The following is a 23,656-nucleotide window of genomic DNA, read 5'->3' as shown; positions in this document are numbered from 1 at the left end:
CATTTTTTAATCCCGGCCAGTTTCATTTCTTTGTCTGACGTTGTTGATTGTGCAGTGGTTCAGGCAGACATGAAGCGGTTAGTTGGGACAAATATCTCACACAATTTAAGTAGTTACATTTAAATTTTCCAAAGTGAGACATTTCCGCACATGGTGAAACAAACGTGAAATATGTTAAGTGATGTGCCAAAATCGCTTTCTTTTGATTTTTCAGCACAGATCACGACACAAATCTGGCACACACACACTTTTCTGGTACTACGTACACTCTGAATCAACAGACAGCCAAATCGTTTTGGTTTGTTTGACAATGGGCAACAGATGGAATATATTATGCAGTGATCATTTTGCTGTGACTGGCAACTTGCCACCTACTGACCTGGTGTTATTTTGACAAATGAACTCACCATCATTCTGCTGTGAATTCCGCAAGAACATGTTTGAGGGAGCAAAACGTACAGTAATTTTTGTCTCCTCTTTGCTGTGAATTAAAATGTCCTTAGACTTTAGCCCAGTTTTCATTTCATCAACGACATTTTTATTTTGTTCTGTTCTGTCTTAATAATTACATTAGTTCACAAAAGTGCATATAGATTTAGTCCCACTTATTGTTTATTAGTTCAATAGAGATTTAAGTTTCATCCAGTGAGGTTTTGAAACTGCAGTATGTGTCTCTTGTCTTGTAATATTCCCATCACGATGCACAGAGACATTTACACATGATGTTGTGGAACATACAGGATGACAATGCACCATTGGACGTGTTTTGGTTTATTGCCACATGGTATCACGGGTCCATTCCTTGATATCTTATGATAGTTCAGTCACCGTGTATATGTGTTCAGTGAAGTGGAATAAAGCCCCTGCGGTGTCAAGACAGACACACTAGAAAGCAAAGCATCTTGTGACAGAAGTGGTCAGACTGGTGGTGATGCAAATCTTTTACTATGGTTAGATGATGCACTTGTATGCACCAACACAAATTGCTCCTGCTAAGAGGACCATTAGAATAAATCGTCAACTCTCTCCTTCAATAAACTGGATCATTATAAAGATGATTTACTTCACAACTGTCGGATTATACTGTACTCTATTAGATTTGTCTAAATGGAGGTAATACATTTATAAAGTATGGATTTACTGTATTGACAACACATGCATGTGTGCACACATACACAGTGTGATTACTTCTACATGAAACTTGCATGTTTATTCAGGCCAAGTGTTTCTTTGTGTTAACTGCTTTGATAAACAGAAAAGTGCAAGGATGGAAACTTTGCCAATACAATATAGCCCCAGAGTACCGTTGAAATTCAGTTTAGTTAACCAATTAACCTAACTTGCTTCCCTGAGAGGAGTCGGAAGCATCTGGGGAGATAATGAGGATCATAAGAACAGCAGGTGTCTGCTGTCACAAATCCAGACTCTCCTGTTAATCTTCAACGACCTTACAAAAGTTTATCTTTACCCTATTTTGAGAAGGGGGTCATAGCCGGGACATAAGACCTTGGGCCTGCCTTTTAAGACAAACAGGGCCCCTGTAGAGAGGAAGATAACAGGTTTAATAATGTGTTTGAGACCAATAAAACAAATCGGAAAGTCAGTGCTTTTTCTTTTGTTTTTACAGGAGACTAGTCAAGCGTCAGCATTTTTGGATTCCCAACTATTGTTATAATCATCGCAAAAACAGCCTTTCACCGGGAGAGCAAAACTACAAATTTATTACAGTCATGCAGACTAAGCAAATACGTATGTGTGTGACAGACAGTGTTGAAGAGGTGCTCAAGAAATTAAGTGGTGAATAGGAAGATAGAGAAAGTGTCTCTCAAAAGTACACGGTAAAGAGAGTTGTGGAGACGGACACAGATAGGCTGATAGTGGTGCCTTGTAGCCAGTGTCCATATCTCCTGCCACCGATGAATCCTGCTGCACGACAACTAATGGACTCAACCCTCCTCTGGTGTCTTATCTTCCCACTCTCTCATTCGCTCTCTTCCACACTCGCCATCCACTTCTGTCTGCCTTTTTGCACTCGCCTCTGTATCTGCTTTATCCTCCGCCTCCCTCTTTCTACTTTTTACTCATTCTTATCCAGCCCTCGGCTCAACACTCACCCCTGCTTCCTCGCTTCCACAGTCTTAGTAAAACAAATACTTAAGACAAAGGGAACCTGTGAAGACCCTCAAAATAAAATTGGATAAGGAGTTCAATGGCCTTCAAACAATTTAACATGTCCAATCCAAGAATAACAGAGCTGTCAGAAAAGCATGCAGATCAATATTAAAATAGAGTTGAGGTCAATTATGGATCAAGGCCATTTTTTTACCATCACCCACCCTCATGCAAACATAAATATTTGTCATATGATGTAAAATGAGGTCAAATATATGTACCATACATATCAGCGAAGTGCAGAATCTGAAATGCCATTGTGCCATCTGTACCACAACTTAGACCTACTCTTACCAGTACTTGATCTTAAGTCTAGACTACACATTGTGTCACCAAATTGCCCTGTGTTCATCAAGGTAAATAATTAGAAAAGGTCCACTCCTCTTAAGTGTCCTTGGTTCTCTGCTTAGGCTCTGCACTCCACACAAAGAAGATGAACAATAAATAGAACAGAAAGTCAAGGCAGCATGTCAAAACTTCCATCTCACACTTACCGTGTCCAGGGTCTTTTGGCAGGCAATGTAAATAACAGAATGCGCTTATCTCGTGTAGGAAACTCAACTGTTGGAGTCTATCCCAGTTGGCATAAGAAGAGAAGCAAGGCCTGGGTCTGATCATCCGTCAATCAACGGGCTGACAAATAAAAACAGACAACTAATTACACTCGCATTTACACCCATTGGCAATTTATAGTCTTCAATTCAATTAAAATGCAATTTTCCTTTTGTGGGAGGAAGCTGCAGTTCCGGGAGAGAAAGAATGTGAGCGGTGAAGACAGCACATCACTACTATGCATCTAGTAAAACTCAAACTTGAGTCTAGAACAGAACATTTATATTTGTAGGTGTCACATGTAAACTTTGCCTCTATTGTACTGGTAATTCAGTTCAGCAATTGGTCATCCTCTCAAGACAAATAAATGTCTCTAAAAGACGCCTTATTTTCTCCTCCCAGAACAGGGAATGGCTTGTAACTTTGATTACTTCAGTCGATCCTTGATATTGCTCACACATGGATATTAAAGAGTTAACTGCTGATCCCATTTGGATCATATTGCTAACCAAAGCAACAGCCCTGAGGCACCTAATCAGTCTATCGACAGAATTAAAGTGTGGAGTCTTGCTAAATGTTATACATTGCACAATGAACAATCAATCTTATGTTATTTGTAGATTATTTCCAGCAGTTAGAAATCCCTATTGAGTAGCAGATGTTCGCTCTGCAATGTTCTGCATGTCCATGTGTGTGTTCAGTCATTTCTATTTCGTTGTGAAATACCGTTTTAGACAGGGCTCCCCTGACTAGACGCCTCCACCATGGCCATTTATTTACATATATGGACAATGCCACTGTTTGTGGAAATACAGTAATACTGTTCTCCCTCTATCCATCATATTCACCCTTCCTGTCTCTGTTTCTACTACTCCTATTGAATTTTCATTTTTCTTTGCTTACCCGCAGTCTCACTTATAAATAAGACACCTAGTAAAATGGCAATTGTCAAAATAATTGTCCAATGATACCTCTTCATCTAAAATCAATCTTCATTATCTAAATGTGTTGGTAAAATGGTTTTTCGAAACCCATTTCACAATCTGACAAGGTTATCACTGTGAAATAAAAGGATGCAATAGAAATGTGAAATAAGAATTTAGCAAAGGGGGCTTCTGCATGTGATCATAAAATATTGTCTTTGTCTTTAGACTTGGTAAAGCAGCACATGGGTACTGTCCAAGATTATTTTTCTACGCTGTGTTCCAAGAATCTGTAAACCTTATGACCTCATTGTTACTGGTCGCAAGGTCGGTCATGTTTAGCAAGTTTGACAGCAACTTCCAGAAGACCTTGTCGGTTGCATTCTGTTCATCTGCTCTATGCAATGTCCTAGGCTATTGCAACAAAAGTGTTCAATGCAGTGTATGTGTGTAATATTTCACAACCCTATTCAATAATTATGACACATTTGTTCTTTCAGATGACTCAAGAGCAGTACATTCTGGCAGCGCAGCCAAACTCCCTGCACCAGAGGGGGTCATCAGTGTGCGGAGCCCAAATGTACCCTGCGGTGGGAATCTACGGCTGGAGGAAAAGATGCTTGTACTTCTTCATTCTCCTCCTTGTCGTCACTATGATTGTCAACCTGGCGCTGACCATCTGGATCCTCAAAGTCATGAATTTCACTCCGGTAAGAGGCGAGCTGTCTGTGTGTCATTAAAATGACAAAATGTTATATGGGTCAGTGCTCATGAGGGAGTTTATGTGAGGAACGCTTTTAGGGGTGGTTTAAAAGGTTTGCTGTCAGGAAAAAGAAAGGTTGTACTATTTGTGAATTACTCTAAAATGTTTAAGAAAATGAGGGTCAAGAAACTAAAAAATGGTACCTTACTCAGCTTCTGTATTTGTCCAGTGGTATGGATCACTTTCAGTCCCAGTTGCCCACTTGTTTAGTTCTAGATCACATTTCCACACGGACATCAATTGAAAAAGACTAAAGTCATTCTGGATCCAACTATATATGTATATCATCTGGATTTGCTGTGGCATATTCCAGTGCTCTATCAAAAGAATCCCATTCTACGTAGAGCAACATTTCTTTAACACATAAAACTCTGATCACCAATCAGTCTGGGTTCATCTCCTTTCAAGCTAGACTCATCCAAGGGTCACAGCTCCCAAGCAACCAATATCCCATATCCCCTCAAGGAACCAAAAGCTAAAACTCTGATAGAGGGTATGCAAATGGTGCAGCATTTCACATAGCTTGTGTTTCAATATATACGAGAATATAAGAGCAGCAGTAAAAAAAAAAAATCAAAGGAAGGAGGGATGCAGTTAAAAAAATATGTATGCCTGCAGGATGGCAGCCAGCGCAAGGTATAAAAAAGAGCAGAGGATATTTCATTGGCTAACGGTGTGAAAAACAATATGGAAAACCACAAGACTGGAGTCATAAAGGCAAGAGGCGAGAAAAGGGGAAGCAACATCAATAAAAACAAGTCAAAGTGAAATAAATAAAGTATGATATGAATACATTAAAGTGCTAGCCATATAATAAACAGTTTTCATCATCATTAGCAGATTTATGACAATATAGCCAAAGCTTACAATTTAAGGACCCTTATCGTGATTTAGATGTTTTAAAATTGAAAAGCCGAGCCCATTATGCTAAAGAGAACTGTTTTGGGGTGGAAATGGGGTATATAAAATGTTTCAAAATTAATTAAGGCTGTACAGTATGGCATGCATGCTCAGCATCTCCCTTCAAGCATCTGCTTTCTTGCTTCATAGAGACCCACTGATCGATTTGATTGCTTGCCAAGTAAAAGTAAATGGATGATGAGTTGGCAGGCAGGTGTTGGAACATCAGAACACCTTTCAGTTGGACTCATAGTACTGCACAACTAAATGGAATCACAGATGGAATTTTTCCCAAATCATCTGATTTGTAACTGGCTGCAGGGATTTGATGAATGTCTTTGTTTTGTTTGTGGTGACAAATACATACTATTGAGCAAGGGTCACCAACTCCGCTCCTCAAGGGCTACTAAACACATTGTTTTCGATGTTCACCACACCTGATTCAAAATGATCAGCTCACCAGCAATCCTTGTACAAGCAAAACTATCTTGATTATTTCACATTTAAAAGACTGTCTTGGAAGACGGCATTTGGTGACCCCTGCTTTTGACCTTACTCTTACGGTTGACTGGGGTCAAATTAGAAAGTCTTGGACAATGTGATTTCTGATAATACAGCCGTGCTCTTTTCCTGTGCTGCAGTTAAATCTGCCTCACCTGAGCCGTTAACCCTCCGACTGCTGGTTGCTTCGCCAAGGCTTTCATTGAGCTCTTCTTCAATTACAGAAACTATACTGGATTCGGTAGCGCCTTTATAAATTGTGTGTCGAGAGCCCTGGTTTAATGAAACAACTCGTGCAGCTAAAAAGGAATGCTACAAAATTAAACATAGGTGGAAGAAATAGCTGCAGGGACCTTATGGAATTCTAAGACTGCTGACACTGCTACCAGAGCACCATTAACGAGGCCAAAAGAGAACATTTGTCTACCTTTATTAAGGCTAAGCATCACAATCCACATGCAATATTCACTATTGACTCTGTTCTTAAGCCCCTCAGCCTATGTAGACAATGTTCCGCTGAAATGTTTAATACAATCTTGCACTTTTTTATTGACAAGTTTGCGACAGCAAAGGCTCTCATTTCAAAGTCCACATTTGACCCCTCTGTCCATGTCCCATTTTTAGGTGGTGCTGAATTCTTTTGAAGCTGTTTCCCTGAGGCTTTTAGAGAATGTGGTTTGCCATATTTAAACTGTCCAGTTTCCCTTATGATGCTGTTCCTCTTCATTTCTTAGAGGAGAGCCTCTCGAGTGGTCAGTCAGTTTTGGGCTGTTGTCAACAGCACTACTCAAAAATTAAAAAAAACTTGACCTTGATCAAGCTGCGTTGAATTCTAGAGCCATCCCAAGCTGCCTTTAATTTTAAAAATTCTGGGGAAAACGGGTGCACATTCAGTTGAGATAGTTTTTGGATAAACATAACGTCATGGAGGTTTTAAGATGCTGCATAGATTAGAGTTAGCCCTGTTATGATTTTTTAATGACACCCTCCTGGTAATGACACTGGAGACTGTGTGTCTTATTTGGTTGGACCTGACTGCAGCATTTGATTTGGTGAACCACAATATCGTGTTGGTTCATTTGTTTTACTGTACATTTTTGAATTTATTTTAAGATTCTTTCTCTGAATTCCAACCTTTACTCTCTGAGCTCCTCCACTAATGCAGAACGCCCGGGGCCTCAGACCAGTAGACCGGAGGCTACTGGAGGTACTGAGGAAGTGGAGGAGATTCAGAGGGGACCAAGCTTTTTCCGTTGCCAGTCCCTCCCTTTGGAATGATATCTCGTTAAATATTTGGCAAGCCCCCTTATTGTCAGTCTTTAGAACTCGTCCTAAAACACATTTTTATTCTTTGGCTTTTGACTCAGCATGAGAATCGGCAGTATTTTATTGCATTTACTGATTTTATTTTATGAATTAATTGCTTTAACTGTCTTTGACGATAAAGCGGTTCAAAAAAATGGATGGATTTTTAGTTTGATTTTAACTTTTTGTACAACACTGCATGCACCCATGGTTATTTTTAAATTGCTCCATAAATAAAGTTGAGGAGAGAGTTGAGACTTTGCCGTATTTAGTTCTGACTGCAAAGGTAGACCAGAAAGAGATTTGTTTTTGAAGAGACAGTTTTGGCAGTAAATGATGGTGGAAGGCATTGGCTCAACCTGTGTTTGAAAGGCTGAGTGAGTCAGCAAGGATATTCATGTATGCACATTGTGCCAGCATTTATTCAGCACCTGCTCCTGCTGATGTGTGTCAGTGGAAGCCTGCCTATTCATGCATTCATGTGTGCCTTCCTCTTTCAAATATCTGAGCATTTGCTGCAGAAATATTAATTTTCAGCTGACATTCCATTTATCCTGCTTTCCTCCTCAAGGTTGTGCCACAACTTTGCAGTTTTAATCCCTCGTCACCAAACAGATAGCGTAGAAAAGTGTGTGTGAGCGGGTAAATTGTCTCAGAGTATGAAGGAGGTATGACTTTTACGATCAGTCTGTGAAGTATTTTTTCATTATTTTTAAATGTGGTTGTTTGCAAAACAACATGGCGAGAGATGATAAGGTTAGAGCCACAGCATACAAAAAACTATTATTATTATTATTATTATTATTATAGCATTGGTGGACTTCTTGTTTTTTACATAAAAAATGTCATGCCACTCAAATCCTTCAATGTACTTTGCATAGCAATTTATATCTTTCTTTCAAGAGCTATAAAACTGTGTATATACATCTTCATTTTTATCTGCAATAGAAACGGGACCATTTCCAATTTGGCTTACTTGTCTCATCAGCACCGTTCTTTGCAGCCCTAACGATGTACCGGAAGCAATAGACTAGAGATCTATAATTGGTACTTGATAATTGTGCATGCATTTACATTTCGCTGTATATGATATTAATGCACAAGGATGCAATGGTTAACAAGTTCCTGACAAATTAATAAGATGTCACCATCTTACACTGTCACTGGAGAAATTAATTAGATTTTCTCACATTAAACAAACTGTAAATATAAATGGCATATGAAGGCAGATTACTGCAGGATAGAAAGGCCAAAGCTTTCCGAATCATATGCGGAGCATTGTCTCAAAGATTTTTAGCCGGATCATTTGAATTTATCATTTTCTTCAGTTGAAAAGGGCAATAGGTACACGATCTCAATTAGTGACCAGGCTGCACTTTGCTGTCATGGCTGCCATAGTCATTCATGCTTACCAGAATTGTGTACATTTTCACACTTGCCGAGAGTATCTTAAGTCCTTAAGCGAATATAAGATGAGCTCTCTGTAGAAAAGGGAGAAAGTGTATCCATAATATGTGCAGAGTAAGTGTGTACGTGTGTTGATTTGCATGTGTTTATTAGTGCTTGTTAAGAAAAAAAGAATGTCCCATTGTGTAGGCTCAGCTTCTCCCATTCGCCCTCTGCCTTCAGGCACCTCAGGGACATGATGAGCTGATCTGTTTTGCTCCCTGATGAAGTGGAAATGAGTGGGTGATCTGTAAAGACAGGAAAGCAGCATTTTAAAAGTGACTGAGTGTCAGTGGTCGCACCCATGGTTTGCTCACTTCCTCGAGAAGAACATAAAAAAACAATGTTCTGCGGTGGATGTGGGCCACACAATTTGCTGATTGCTTTTTGTTATTGTTGCAGATCAGGTAACGCTAACACTTCAGTACAGGAGAAGATCAGCATCTTAATCCTTATCAGTGTCCTGTAAAAGAATAGCAACCCTGTACAAAGATGTGTTCCATGACTGAAACCCACCACATACCATATTTTGATTTTTTGCATCACACAAGATTTGCTTGTCACGTGTTTGTTACTGTATATTTTTTCCTGAAAATGTTAAAAGTTTTGGGTCATTTTCTCTGCACTTTGCTGTGCTCCGTGTGTGCTGTTGAAGGCAGTATTAGCACTGAAAGCTGCTTCACTCAGCTCCTCTGCTTCTCAGCATCATTATGGCTGCTCACACCTGCACACTGGAGTTTATTGCATACATACACACGCGGGCACACATTTATCTCATTTTGTCAGTAGCGATGCTGACCTCAGGTAATGGGAGAGTCCGGCGTAAAATGTACTGTCCTCCTTTGACACGCACACGTTTACCATGCAAACAAACATGCATATACACTCATGCACACACTCACAAATACACAAAGAGAGGTTAATGCTATAGAACAATTGAGTGCTGACACACTTCAATTGTTTGGATAGTCAATTCATATGATGCTTGGTGCACAAGTACATACACACACACACACACACACAATAGGGAAAATCTATATCATTGAATTTGATATATTAATATCTTGAATGCATCTGTCTAGATAAGTTAAAGAGCAAAAAAAACATTGTTAATTTTTAGGGGGCAGAAGCAACTTGGTGAATGCCTCGTATGACCTGCTTGTCGGGACAGGTTAGTGTATTTGTCATATTAACGTTAAGTCTCTAGTACATACAGTATGTCACAATTAATAGAATAGGACTTTATTGTCTCTTTATATTTACATTCTTGAAATGAGTTACAAAACAAAGAGGTTATAAATGTCTTTGAGTCCACAGAGGAAAAAAACAAAAAAAAAACAAAGCTAGAGATAACCACCTCTGTAAAAGCAAAGATATTTTTATAGTGTCAGCAACATTTTCAGTTTGATGTTAGAAAAGAACATAAAAACCTGATTTGTGCTTTTATGCATAAACGCAACCGCCCGTGACAGCTAAATTTGATTTAGTCAGCACTATAGTCTTATTATCTTCAGTCGCAATATGTCAAAAAATGACACAAAAAACACACACGGTTCCCTGCAGTGTGTACAGATCTATAAGATCTAACGCATGTATGTGTGTGTGTGTGTGTGTGCATGTGTGTGTGTGTTAAGAAGAGGATTTTACATTTAGTGTGTCTTTAATGTATGTGTGGGGATGTGAAATAGCCATCAGTCAGCAGTTTTCTACTTGTTATCTCAGCTGGCACTCGATCATAGATATTAACAATGATAAATAATGAACACACACTCATTTTTCAGGGCCCCAGAGTGAGTGTGTGCGTTTGTGTACTAATAGGAACAAGTATGCTACTTTAAGTGTTTGTCTCGCCGTGTCTTAAGGGATCAAGTTGATTTTACTTACTTTTACGCTGACATTCTTGTTTGCATGTTATTTCCTGTGTGTTTGTTTCATGCGACATGATACCAAGGTGGCAGGGCGCTCTCAGAGCTCCTGACCCAAGTATAGAGTGCTAAGTCAAATTAGTGGCATAACAGGGCCATTTAAATGTTGTTATCCCGAGGTTTTAAACAATGTTAAATCACTAGGAAGGATGTACTGTGGTGAGCAAGCATTCATCCGCATATCATCTCATTAAAACCATTGTCCTGCCTAATTTCCCTCACTGATTTTCTAATGGGATATTCCAGAATGAAAACTTTCAGTGATGGTGTTTTATAGCATTTCAAGAGATACTCAGATGTCTTAAACTGAATCATTTAATGGTGCTTGTTATTAAGTAGGAATCAGGCGACAGAGCAAGTCACTGTTCTAATTTGAAAGGCTGCCTACCTCTTTATCAAGTAAACTGTATATGGGGTGTGACAATAAAGAAATGAGACTGTCTCAGCCAAGCTCATGACTCAATGCAATTTGGCTAACTGCTTATGTCACAGTGTGGTTCAATTTAAACAATTTTTCTTTAATAGTATCATCTCTCACTGTGTGGCTGAGGCTTTTATTTAGCAAACTCTTTGTCACACCACTGGAGGTGGCACAATGACGGAGCAAAAAAAAAAAAAAAAAACAAGGATACACATGATTTTGAAAGAGATGAAGACATCTTATGTATTCGTGAATTTAGTTCAATATTTTATTATTTTTATTATTTTTATATTTTATTATTTTATGTCCCCCGCCTACTGCCCGATGACGGCTGGGATAGGCTCCAGCACGCCCGCGACCCCCGTGGGGACTAAGCGGTTCAGAAAATGGATGGATGGATTTTATTATTTCAGGTTAAACATCATATTTTTATAAATTATAAGCGATTCAGAAGCTCAGTTTGGAAATAAAAATAATCTGGATTGAAAAGTTTTTTTGGAAGATGTATTTTATGCTGTTTAATCGTTAAACCACACAAACCCAAGAAAATCTTTTTTTAAAAAGCAGAATCCAATGTCCAAAATCCTATATGTAGTCACTGCAGTGGCTAAAGATAAAACAACGTGAACAGCCATGTTTCCGTAAGGGCCCATCTTTGTCTCAAATAGAGATGACCAAAATCCAAAGCAGCCCCTCGGCATATACAAGCACGTGTCACTGGTCCCATTTTTCTAATTGCACTTTAGGAAAGAGTGGTTATGTCTTGTCAAATTTACTGCTTTAGTCCACATCACGTTCTGTTCCCTTAGTGCTACTGACCTGTGACTTAATTGTATCATGGTCAACATAGTGAGTTCGTCTTGCACCCCAAGGCATGCATGACAGGACCAAAGCCAATCCGCAGCTGATCCCCTCTACATCCCTGTTCTGTACTTATTGGGACCTACCTAGATCTCATCAGTCTGGACCCAGTGAGGTCTAATTCTGATTTCTGTTGTTGGTTAGATTTTTAGTTCTTCTAGGGGCCGTTTTGGTTCAGAGCTGGTTCATCGCACTCAACAGGTGACATGCACGTTCTCACGTGCTTTGTATTTGAACAATTCAAAGCTATCACAGGTTAGGCGACTATATTTGTGGCTTGGGGTGTCTTCGGCCTAGCCACACTCTGCTTCTCAGCAATGTCCCTCCTGTTTGGCTCATCAGAGGCTTCAGAGAATTTGATCGCCAGTGGCGTTTTCTGCTCATGTCATCATGGTCACATCCCACATGTAATACATATGACCACAAACAATATACATTTTTAAATCATCTTATTTCTAGAAGAAAGATTGTAAAAAGCGGTCCAGGCACTATGAAACGTAGAAAGCGTAACCAAGCTTGAACTGTCTGCTAGTAAAGCTTTTTAGCTCCATAATTACCGTTTCACCGCTTGGATAGATGGCTTCCACGCACGGTGTGCTATTACAGCTTAGTTGGCCATGTAGTCACTGGAGGAGAATCCCATCTACACCAAGTACAGAGCAGTGACGCAGAGGGGATCAGCTGCAGATCGGCTTTGGTCCTGTCATGGCCAAGCTCCGCTTCAGTAGCTGGAGAAATTTTAGATGGATACAAGTGAATTTGTGGACTTAAGGGATGTTCTCATGTTACCGAAGAGGATGGCTGCTGTCTGGCTGATGTGCTGAATGTACATCTGCTCGGAGATCATTTCCCCTCTCTACACTATCTAATGGCTTTTCCTGGACCATGGGTTATTGGCATCCAGAAGAAATTATGAGTAAATGCACATTTAAGTAAATATTCTGGTAGGAGTGCACCGTAATTCGTAATATGGCTTGCATAGCTGTAGGAAAAAAAAAAACCTCAGCATAAGCTTGGTTGTACAGCCCAATTTAGATGTTATGGGACATCCTCCACTTGCTCAAGTAACCATGCCTGTAGTACTGTAATAAATGTTATTACCACAGAAATGCTGATGCTTGGTCTATTATCCAAGAGGAATGTAATTCTTTCAATCCTAAATGTAACTTATGGAAGTAATTGGTGATGTCAAATCTGAAATTGTCCAACTGCAGGCTGAGGAGAAGACCATACCCTCTATATGGTAATCCAAATGGGATGCAGGTATGAGCGTTTTACTTCACAAATCATACTGAGAATGTACTTTTAATGCTAATCCAAATGTTATGCATAGGAAAACTATAAGCAACCTAAAAATGTTTCTTATCAATTCATGTTGCTTTCAAAGAGAAGCAGTAACCTACTCTTGTATAACGTAAAATATTCAGCAATTCAAAACATAAGTAAAGTAATTATTCCACCATCCTTAGTCAAAATTGGGTAAATGCTAGTCACAGTTTCTATCTGTCCACAAGTTTGTACACATGTAAATGTGTTTGGACACGCAATGTGCCATTCTTACAAATTATTGAGGAACAAACATTCTGTTTTGGGGTCGCCTGAAAAGTGATGATCTCGGAGCAACTTGGAAGCAATGTCATACAGTATGTATGTCTTTAACACTGAATTGTAAGATAAGGAAAAAAAACATAGCCTACAAAAGAAACTCTGCCTGCTAATAGAGTTAACTAATGTACTACCCGAGAAAACCATGGTTTCACACACAGCAGTAGTCTCTTGACTGATGACCTGTCCATCTGCGAGTCCAGTCCAATCTCAGGCCTGATGATCTGAAGTTGTGTTTCTTCACACACTACTGCTCTGGGATATTTGTGTGTGAGCACAAGGCACTAATTTGTGTCTTGGTGAGCACACTCTGTATCTTGTCCATGAGAGCATGTGATATATTGAACATTTTCATATTAAGTGATTGTCCTCCATTAACACCAGGAAAAACCATGTATGGCCTTTTTTAATTGAGTGATTCCAGAAGTGTCCATTTAACATGCACCTCCACTGTCAACTCATTTCACTTATTACTTTTTGTTCAATAATGAACATTTTGAAGTAAGATAATTTGCTGTAAAGGTCAAATTCTGTTGACCAAAATAATGAATTAAACAGATTTCAATGGGAAATGTCACTGCAATGATTTGATGCCATGACCTTTGTTGAATGTGTCACTTATCTTAGTATTCACTGTTACAAACTAATACAACAAGAACAAGGATGGATACAGCCATTCTTCATTAGAAGATATTATTATAGAATAGCATGCGTATTTGATTATTTTAGTTTCCATATTTACGTTTATACGCAACAGGACTGGAACTGTGACCCTATTGTTTATTCATCAATAATTCACAGTTCAATTAATTAATTAATTAGATCCTTGTTACAAGAAAAGTTTTCTGGTATAGAAAATCTGACTGCGTTCTTTTCTATATACATACATACGAGGCCCACCATCCGGGTTGTGCTACCTGGCGTGTCAGCTAAAGTGTTGACAGCCTACTGGCATGTGCGCCACATTGATCTCCGTCATCCACAGATGATAGCTCTGAGCGTTCTGGGAGGGATCAGTCACTTTGGACAGCAACTTCAGGGATTTGCCACACTGTCAAAACAACATCATAACACTTAGCCACCTGCCTCGTATGGTGTAAGACCACCTGTTGTTGACCCATCAAGACGTGGACCGCACAAGCCCTCAGATGGTGCGTTGTAATATCTGGCAAATCATTTTTCGTCCTGTATACTATATGATGGTGATGGCACCGTGGATCAAACTTGTTTATCCAACACATTCCGCAGATGCGCGTCTGGATTATGACCGGAGGATTTTGGCTGTGAATTTATTTGTGTTCCTCAAACGTCTACACCATGAATATCTAATGACGCCGCCTTATTTCAGCAATGCACTCACCCAATCAAGGCTCTAGACTTGTATGTTTCAGAGTCACACTTAGGAAAACAACAAATGCATCTTTGTTGACATCACATGATTAGAAACAAGGAATTGAATTGATGTATTTGTCTAACACAGCATATACAGTACACAATTTAACTGTGCAAATAGATGACTGCTTAGACACTGCTGCAATGGAAGCTGCGCCCATCAGTGTGATAATGACCGTTGGTGAAGCTAGAAGCATGCAGTATGTGATGTTTTACTTTAAAAACACAAAAGGGAATTGATGTAAATTATCATCTGAGGTGCAAAACTCCTGCATCTGTGACACGCTTCCATTCTGTGGCAGATTCCCCTCAACTATTTCTTTTATACAGCACCAAATTTTGTGTGACGCATACAGTAATGCAATTGCAAATCATTGGCTTCTTCGGCTACTCGTTTTAAATTTACATAACAACTCTGCCATTTCTTCAAGTAAGAAAAAAGACTTCTAATCAAATTGTGATGATATATCAATTGCAATCTTGCAAGTGTTCTCTTAAAGTCATATTGACATGGATTTAGTTCTTACGTTATTATTGCTGAATTAACGTTGACATCGATATTCACAGAACTAAAGTTTTTACGATTGATGAGGTCTCCATAGTTGTCTAGGTTGACGTCATGAATTAGTTTGTGGTGACATTCGAATCATTGGGTTACTAAATAGATACTGTATTTGTAAGTTCATTCTTCCAAATTAAATTATGTTCGTGCAGAGTTTTGTATTGCAAAATAGTCACTCTTGTTTGTCTCGTCCTCATTTTTGGTTTATCATCGTTCCACATTAGACCGCAAAGGTGCAATTGGTTCAATTTAGAAGAATACATTGACAGTGTTCATTCACTGCAGTAATTTATCTTTATTTTTTATTGACATATAGAGCTTGGCTGTTAAATTTCAAAACCAATTCTGTTGTTGTTCCAAACAATGTTGGGGAAAAAAAATAGACACTTAAATGGCCAGTCCCAATCAATATAATGAAGGCCAGATGGCCAATGAGAAATGATTATGTTCATCTGTTACTTGCAGCCATTGTATGCTACTCACGGCCTGTAATGGAAAGACAATTTATTTGGGTTAACTTTTTAGTGAAGTGTTTACCTGACCAGTTCTTAATAATCTAAAAAAAACTTGATTGAAAATATCCATCATTCTGTTTTCTGAACTGCTCATTTTCGTGAGGGTTGCGGGGGTGCTGGAGCCTATCCCAGTTGTGTACACCCTGAACTGGGATTTGAAAATGATTCTTTGAAAATGATTCAAAACAAAAATACTCAACAGGGTAACGGAATGTTTATCTTCCTTCTAACCATAGGGAACAGTTATTTTCATTTTATGGATGATGAAGTAGATACCTTCCTTGACTCCCAACAGGGAGCAACATATTCCATCAAATGTCTTTCAAGATGCAGTGAAAGGAATTGAGATGCCCTTGATACCTCCCAATATCAGTTAGACAAACCCAACGTCATTCAAGTTTGAAAAAAAGGGAATGAACAGTTTTGAAGACCCACAAGAAAGCCCTTAGAATACTAGATTATACGGATGGGAAAATCTCTCATTTGCCATTATCTATTTAAATACAAGAGCATTGGACCATAAACATTATAAACCAATTGCACTCTTTGAGGAGGGCATGACCTTTTTACTTAAACGTTAAATAATGTATTGTTTGACATTGAGCTAGTTTTGATGGGAAAAACATTTCTGTCATTGTTGTGGCAAAGCTGAAACGCATATCGTACTTCATACTATAGGTCTCAACTTTGCCAAATGCCAGGCATATTCTTTTTTTTTTTTTTGGCCAGCGGAAATAGCAATTTACCCGACAGTTTTCCACCAAGCTGGGCGTGCATTTGTAACTTCTTTTAAATCAAAAGGAGTAATGTAAGGCCAAAAAGCCAAACTGAAGTCACTGAAATCGTTTTAGAATAACAGGTTGCTATATTGAGATGTAAAAGCTACCTTGACCTTATTACAGTGAAGCTCACTTCCTTTGGGAAAGGTTTGTACTGTAAGTCATTTTGTTTTGGTAATCATGCCCTATCCTTCATATTTTCAATCTGTCAGTGCCTCTCCTATTGTGTCTTAGATCTCTCACTGTTGTGTTTGTTTGCTCCCCTCAAATGTTCATTTCACCACTTTCTTTCATCCCTTCACTTCAACATTTCACTCTCCATCTCTCCCAGCCAGTATGTTTAGCCAATATGTCTGCAGTGACTGACAGCACATGAAAGACCCTTGGCTGATATCAACTCATTTAATCTCGTGGGTGAAGATAAAAAAAAATCATATAGGAAACTTGAGCACATGCAGGCAATCACTTTCAAATATGCATGTCAATACCACAGCCTTGTCAGCTCTTTACACAAACAAAAACTCTCAGCACACACACACTTCACCATCTGTCTACATGCTGCCATGTGTACACTGCACTGATGGATTGGCTAGAGGCATACACACACTGTCACATAAACAAACACACCCACAAACTGAAAGGGTTCCATGCATAAATCACATGCAGTTTTGTGTGCAGACAAGCTGAAACACAAACCCACGCTATTCCTATTTGCACATAGTGCTACCTCGCGGTGTGTCGAAAGGTCTCTTGAACATATTTTTTTGAGGATGACTATGTTTACTAACTCGCATATATTCACACTGTTACTGTTACTCTAACAGTGGAGGCACTTCTTTGACGTATTGCGTTCCTCTTTCAACGCAGCACAGTCTTGACTCTTGGTTTTGTAAACTCCTCTGCTAGTTTGATCCTAAGTAAAATGGAACCACAGTTTATTCTGGAATGCAATGATTTCTTTGGTTTTACAGTTTAAAAAAAAAAAAAAAAAAAAAAAAAGAATATATTCTAATAGGATTGGAATCACTGTCATAAAATTGGTGATTCATTTCCCATTGGGAATCATTTACCTCCCATTGTTTAATTTGCTATGGGGAGGGGGGCAATGCTGAGTTAGTTAGTTTCAATGTAGCCATATTGCATTGACATTTGCATTTTTGTCATTTACTAGAGTAATGCTATCTGTTCAGTAATGTTAAGTTCAAGGACACGCACACGCACACGCACGCACACGCACACACACACGCACGCACACACACACACACACACACACACACAATCTAAGAACACACAAACTCCCAAAATGTTTTATTTTACCTGCCGTCCCTCTATGAACAAAACTTGTTTCACATTTCATGTCTAATTGAGTTATCTAGCCTGACCTATAAGGCCACAGAAGTTTATTTGTTTTGGAGCCCATTTGTTGAAAATTGCCCATTCCAAAATGATACTCATGTCATGCCACATCGTGACACAATCCACAAGGTACAGCAGGTCAAACATCTAATTTAATGCCTTCCACAGGCAGGCACTGACTACTGTCTACTGTGTCTGCTGTGCTGGTTATGACTTCATTTCCACAAAGCCAGCGTGGTTAGTCTTATGCACTCTAGTCAAGAACACAGAGTGCATCCTGCACAGACACACTGTGCAGCTTCATATTAACACGGACCAGCACACATCACCTAACATTAGCTCCACCACATCCATCAACAACATAGCCAGTCATATATTTTATACAGTGCTTGGTATTCCGGTCATACCAGTCCTAGTCAGAGAAGTGACCGGGTTCTTGCTGTGCATGGAATTTAAACCCCATAAGGTATCTTCTGTCACCCAATAATTTCCTTGTCATATTTTATTTTGGCTGTTTAGCATTCACTGTAACGAAGCAGGTTTATTCTTAACTTAACCCTTAAATTTATGTGGGACATGGAAGCTCATGGGTGTATTGTATAATGCATTATATAGCACTCTGTACATGTGTAAATCATACATTGAACTTCTCAGGTCCAATATTTTTCATTTTGTCATGTTTGATGAATGTATTTAACCTTTTCAAAGATATTGGTGAAAATATTTCATATTACTCAATCTACAATAAAGTAATCCAATCATCCATTATTAAAGTTGTGGATAAGATGGAGACTATTCTAGTGGACTTGGGGAGAGGAAATTGAGGTACACCCTGAACTCACACTATCGATTCACAAGACTTTCAGAAGCAGCTTGCATTGTGTGGAGTTGCATTCAAGCACTATTATACCACACCACTGTGGTAAATAATAAAATGAAAGTGATTGAATATGGTTTACTGTTACCTCTCAAGTGTTTTGAGATTCCAAAAATATAGCTTTGCATGAAACTGGATCTAGTTACATATCATCTCTTGGAACAACTAATTGATGCAAATTAAAGTCGTCAACACAACCACTGTAGACAGACACAGTCTAGAAAGAAACATAACTTTAACCAGCGGTTTACCAAGCCATTTTCTTTCAGATAAAGATGTGTGCTGGAAGATTTGGAGGGTATTTGACCACTGAAGCAGCTGCTCATTCCAAATCTAAGAGCAAGGTCATGAAGATAGTTAGAGCAACCTGTAAAAGTTTGAAATCAATACTGTAGCCAGTGTGGTGTTAAAATGATGGCAGTGATATTTTATTGTTTGTTTATGTCTGACCGCTGGTATTCATATGAAATAAGGATGTTTGATACCACATTTTTCAGAATACCAACTTCAAAGTAATGTAGTGTCATACTGTAATCTATTGACTGTTGGATTTTCTTTTGAAAATTACTTCTAAGCCTATGTCAAAATATTTTTCGTTTTCTTTTCTCGACTCAATGTTCACCTTCGAGTAAAAAAAAAAAAAAAAAAAGGAGAAAAACATAATTTTGCCCTTTTTTCATTAGCTTGAAAATCCAATGTGACATCTCACCCCATGTATATAACTTACTTGAGGATGGAGCAACATGCCAAATATTCACACTCTCTATTTGATTGCTTATAACTCTGCACAGACAAAAGAATATGAACATGACATGAATACAAAATATACAGCCAAGACTTTGGTCTTTCATCTGGCACATTGTTTATATATTATTTTTTTATTCTAAGAGATACACTAAAGTGTAAAATGTGTGACATTAAGCCCCAGTCGCCATGTAATGGCAACATAATATGGCGGAAATCTTACTGGACAAATAATATCATGTATCCACATACAGTACTGGAACCAACAGCCTAGGGATATTGTAAATGATAATAAGAATAGACTGTTGAGAAATGTGTATATTAATATAATTTCATGGGTCAAGTATTACAATTTGGAGTGTAAATGTAGGTCAGTGCTTCTGATAATGTTTAGGCCATCAGGCAAGTCTATTATTGGCCGTGACAGCTCACCTCTGTTGTTTTGTCCTCTTCATCAACGCACAAATGCCCTTCAAGGTGACAAAATGCCACATTTTGGGGGAGAAAATATTTTGACACCGTTAATATGTATAATGAAACAGTTTAGACCAATTTGCACCGGGTTGTACAGGTCAGTTCAATTTGGTACATTTAGGATGACTTTCTGAAAGGAGCCAAAATATCTGCAAGTCATGTATGTCGCAATGTTGTTGTTTTTTTTTTTTAACTTTGCATGTTGCTGTAATATTCATAAGAAACAGTTCCCTTTTACTTAACCGGAGTGTGTACATGCATGTGCTGCTTGTACTTTTTGTTCAATATTTGATTCTGTAGATGCTTCTCCTGTGTTCTAATGCGGATGTGTGTTTTTCATTATGCCTGTGTTTTGGACTTTTCACTGTTGTGTTATTTTTTATTGAATAAGCGTCATGCGCCACTGTTCATTTAATTTAATGGCCGCAGATCACAGGAAACATCTGGCTGGTTTTTGCTATTGATTTTTTTCTTTTAAATCTTAACAGACTGCCAAGCCTGATATTCTGGGATTTGTTCTAGATCTAGGTGTGCATTAAATTGCACTATTACTAAAATTCAATGCATCACTCATGCGCTACCATTTCTGGTAGGGACTTTAATAATGCTTAACTTTTTTTTTCTAAAACGGAACTTAAATACGTAATATGCATTGAAGAAAAGAGCACAAGAATATAATTTTTGCCCTCATGTATGAGAGGTTTTTCCACTATGCAACCCATCTATCAATAACTTTTTTCTTAGGATTTTGTTTTGATAGAAGCATCTCTTGAGCCAGTCTCTCTTTAAAACTTTCTGTAGCCCCTCACCCTTAATTCTCCCATTCAATATTTCTCATGCCTAAAGTTTCCAATATGAAAAGATGTTTTGGTCTGTTGCACCGGCAATTAAGGATAATTAACAATAGCACCTTTCAACATTCAGTTCCTTTAAAAAAGATCAGTCATTTCCATCAATAAATGTGATTATGAAGGGGAAAAAAAGTCAAGTGCCCAGCAAGTCAAACTCATTTGTATTCATTGTAGCCACAGTGGCAGGTCTGCCATTTATCGCCTCATCGTGTAATTGAGACAAGAGTGAGCTCAAATATTGACAGCAAAGTCATTCTCTGTACTGATGTCAATGCTTTTGTCCTTGTTGAAGACATTTTTAGAGATTTTTCTAATGTCAAATGAGAGTAAACAAGACTGTTTTTGTACCAGGTGCTTTCCCTTGACCGAAAGAAAATTAGACTCATCACTGTTACACTCAAATATCCCAGAAATTTATTCCATTGAGTTTGTTACAAAGTCAAACTGTCGTACAATCCTAAAAATTTTAAGTCGTATTTTGACTTGATGTGACTGCATGCATTGTCATATCCTCATGTAAACGTTTGACTCAAATGTGACCCTTCATGTCCTTGAAAAACATACTCTTTTTCTGTTATTATTAATATGCTGTGGCTGTTCTCTCAAGCAAGCACTGACCACCATCACCCTCTTTCTGGTTGTAGGAAGGAATGGGCAATCTACGAGTGACCAAAGAAGGGGTGAGACTGGAGGGGGTGTCTGAATTCCTTTTGCCTTTATACGTCAAAGAGATCCAGTCCCGAAGGGTAAGTGTGTAAATGTAAGGTTTTGCCTAGAAGTGTAAAGTGCATCTGTGGCATGGTTTTAATAGTTTTCTTTATGTGGGGTTTCCTAATTGTACAATCCTAGTAATTACAAGAAGTTACAACTTTGTTTGTCTACAACGGAATTCAGACTGTGTTCTGAAGCTGACGTCCATACTACACGTCCATACACTCTTAACGAAATATTCAGACTTACCCAAGAAGGTATCTATCAAAAGTGTGCATCTGTGGATGCAAGCGTGCATGTGTCTGCGAGTTTTTGTATCTCACTACATGTTCTGACATTTGATTCAAATACCTTCATCCATCAAACCCACCCAGAATTGTCATTGATTCTGTTCGTGAAGGCTACATAGACAATGGTTGCACACTTGGAGCATGCTTGAAATGGCTATGTGTGTGTAAAAGTGTGTGTTTGTGTTATTAGGGCAACTACACGAATGACAGGTTTTGTACATTTATAGTGCGATGGGAGGGGAAAATAGAGGGAAAAGTAAAGAGGAAAAAAAAAAAGTCTTTCAATCCAAACTTCTTCCCATTGCTCTAGCCATGAGATCATTGCAGCTCTAGGATATCATTACACCATTTATCCATTGCGCCGTTTATCAGTGCGAGTGGCTTCAGAAAAAGATGGAGCTGCGAAACATCAATTGGAGGGTTTGGAGAATGTAATTGAATTCGATGTCCTTTCAAAGAACCCAGACATTGGGAGTAAAAGACGTGGCAAAACTTGGCCGACTACTGCACTCGGTACGACAATGTGAATTCAATGTTTTGCTACTTGCTTGACATGCCTAAAAAAAATTGGTGTGTATATCATTCTTGGGATTTATCAGAAGAGGAATCGTGATGTACAGTACAGTAGATAAACTGATGGATCATTAATATTAAACTTTTAGATTGTTAGCATGACATCCAGTCTCATCAGATGTTTGTGCAATTTTCTTACACAAAAGAGGCCGAGGTCAGTTTTGACAAAATCTGAATTATATGTTCACATTGGCATAAAAAAAATAATCAGATACATGTCATATGTAGGTAAAAAAGAAACCAGAATTGACCTGCAGTATGATAGTGATCTTATTTTCAGTAGATGGACTGTCTTCTATTTCGACATTAACAACTATCACAATTGACCATAAAGGATGCAGTGGTTGCACTGGGTAAGGGGAAACTTGCTGAATCGGAAGTATATGAAACTCCTGGAGGGCCCAATAATCTTCTTTACGAGAAGATATACTGAGAGATAGGCACTTAAAAGGCAAAAAGAAGGGGTGAAATGAAGATGACAAGCTGGGAAGAGATAGCTGCAGACAAATGAGTGACCACAAATCAATGACTGTACAATGGGTTTATGCCACAAATCTATCTGAAATAGATTTTCTTTTTGCAAATGTTCACTCTATTTGAACTTAATGCATTCAACACATTCTAAAAAAGCTGGGACAGTTTCATGTTGACCTTTTGTAGTATACATGACCTCTCCTTTTAACAAAACTCAACAATTATTTGGAAACTGAGGTTAATTATTGTTGAAACTTTGTTAGTGGAATTATTTCCAATATCTGCATAACTTAAATTTCTCAACAGTCCACAGCCTCTGTAGTGGTATTTTCTGCTTTCATCTTCAATGGGAGACAGGTAGGCCAGTCTTGTACTAGCACTTTTTACTACAAAGTCACACTATTTTAACACAATGCAGACAACCCTGTAAACGACATTGCAACGAGAGCAACATATTGTACTGTATATTGGTCCAAAACCTGTATGCACCTTTTTCAGCATCAGCAAGTTTTTTTCTCTTCCTTTCTTCAGCTTTCAAATTAATTTTTTCAATCAAACCAATAACTACTCATTCCTGAAATTTCCTGTACACGTACCCTAACTATGCCTCAGCCTAAAATGATAAAAGGCCCTTTAACAGATCCATTAATGTGTAAATAAGAATCATCTGGTAAATTATTTTTA

At 38.4% G+C, this 23,656-nt stretch overlaps 1 protein-coding gene across 3 annotated transcripts in view; it reads left to right on the top strand.

The window, feature by feature from the left end:
* sgcz (sarcoglycan zeta) overlaps window positions 1-23,656 on the top strand; it is a 161,360-nt gene that overhangs the window by 89,947 nt on the left and 47,757 nt on the right. For all 3 annotated transcript variants that reach the window (XM_085913017.1, XM_085913018.1, XM_085913016.1), the window contains 2 exons: window positions 4,148-4,357; window positions 21,569-21,670. In XM_085913017.1, the coding sequence (XP_085769143.1) occupies window positions 4,148-4,357; window positions 21,569-21,670 (312 nt within the window). The remainder of the gene's footprint in view (window positions 1-4,147; window positions 4,358-21,568; window positions 21,671-23,656) is intronic.

Source organism: Syngnathus leptorhynchus, chromosome 5, assembly GCF_054491065.1.
Source record: "Syngnathus leptorhynchus isolate UIUO chromosome 5, UIUO_Slep, whole genome shotgun sequence".
NCBI lineage: Eukaryota > Metazoa > Chordata > Actinopteri > Syngnathiformes > Syngnathidae > Syngnathus > Syngnathus leptorhynchus.
The sequence above is the reverse complement of the archived record's forward strand: the minus strand, read 5'-3'. Positions and strand labels throughout refer to the sequence as shown.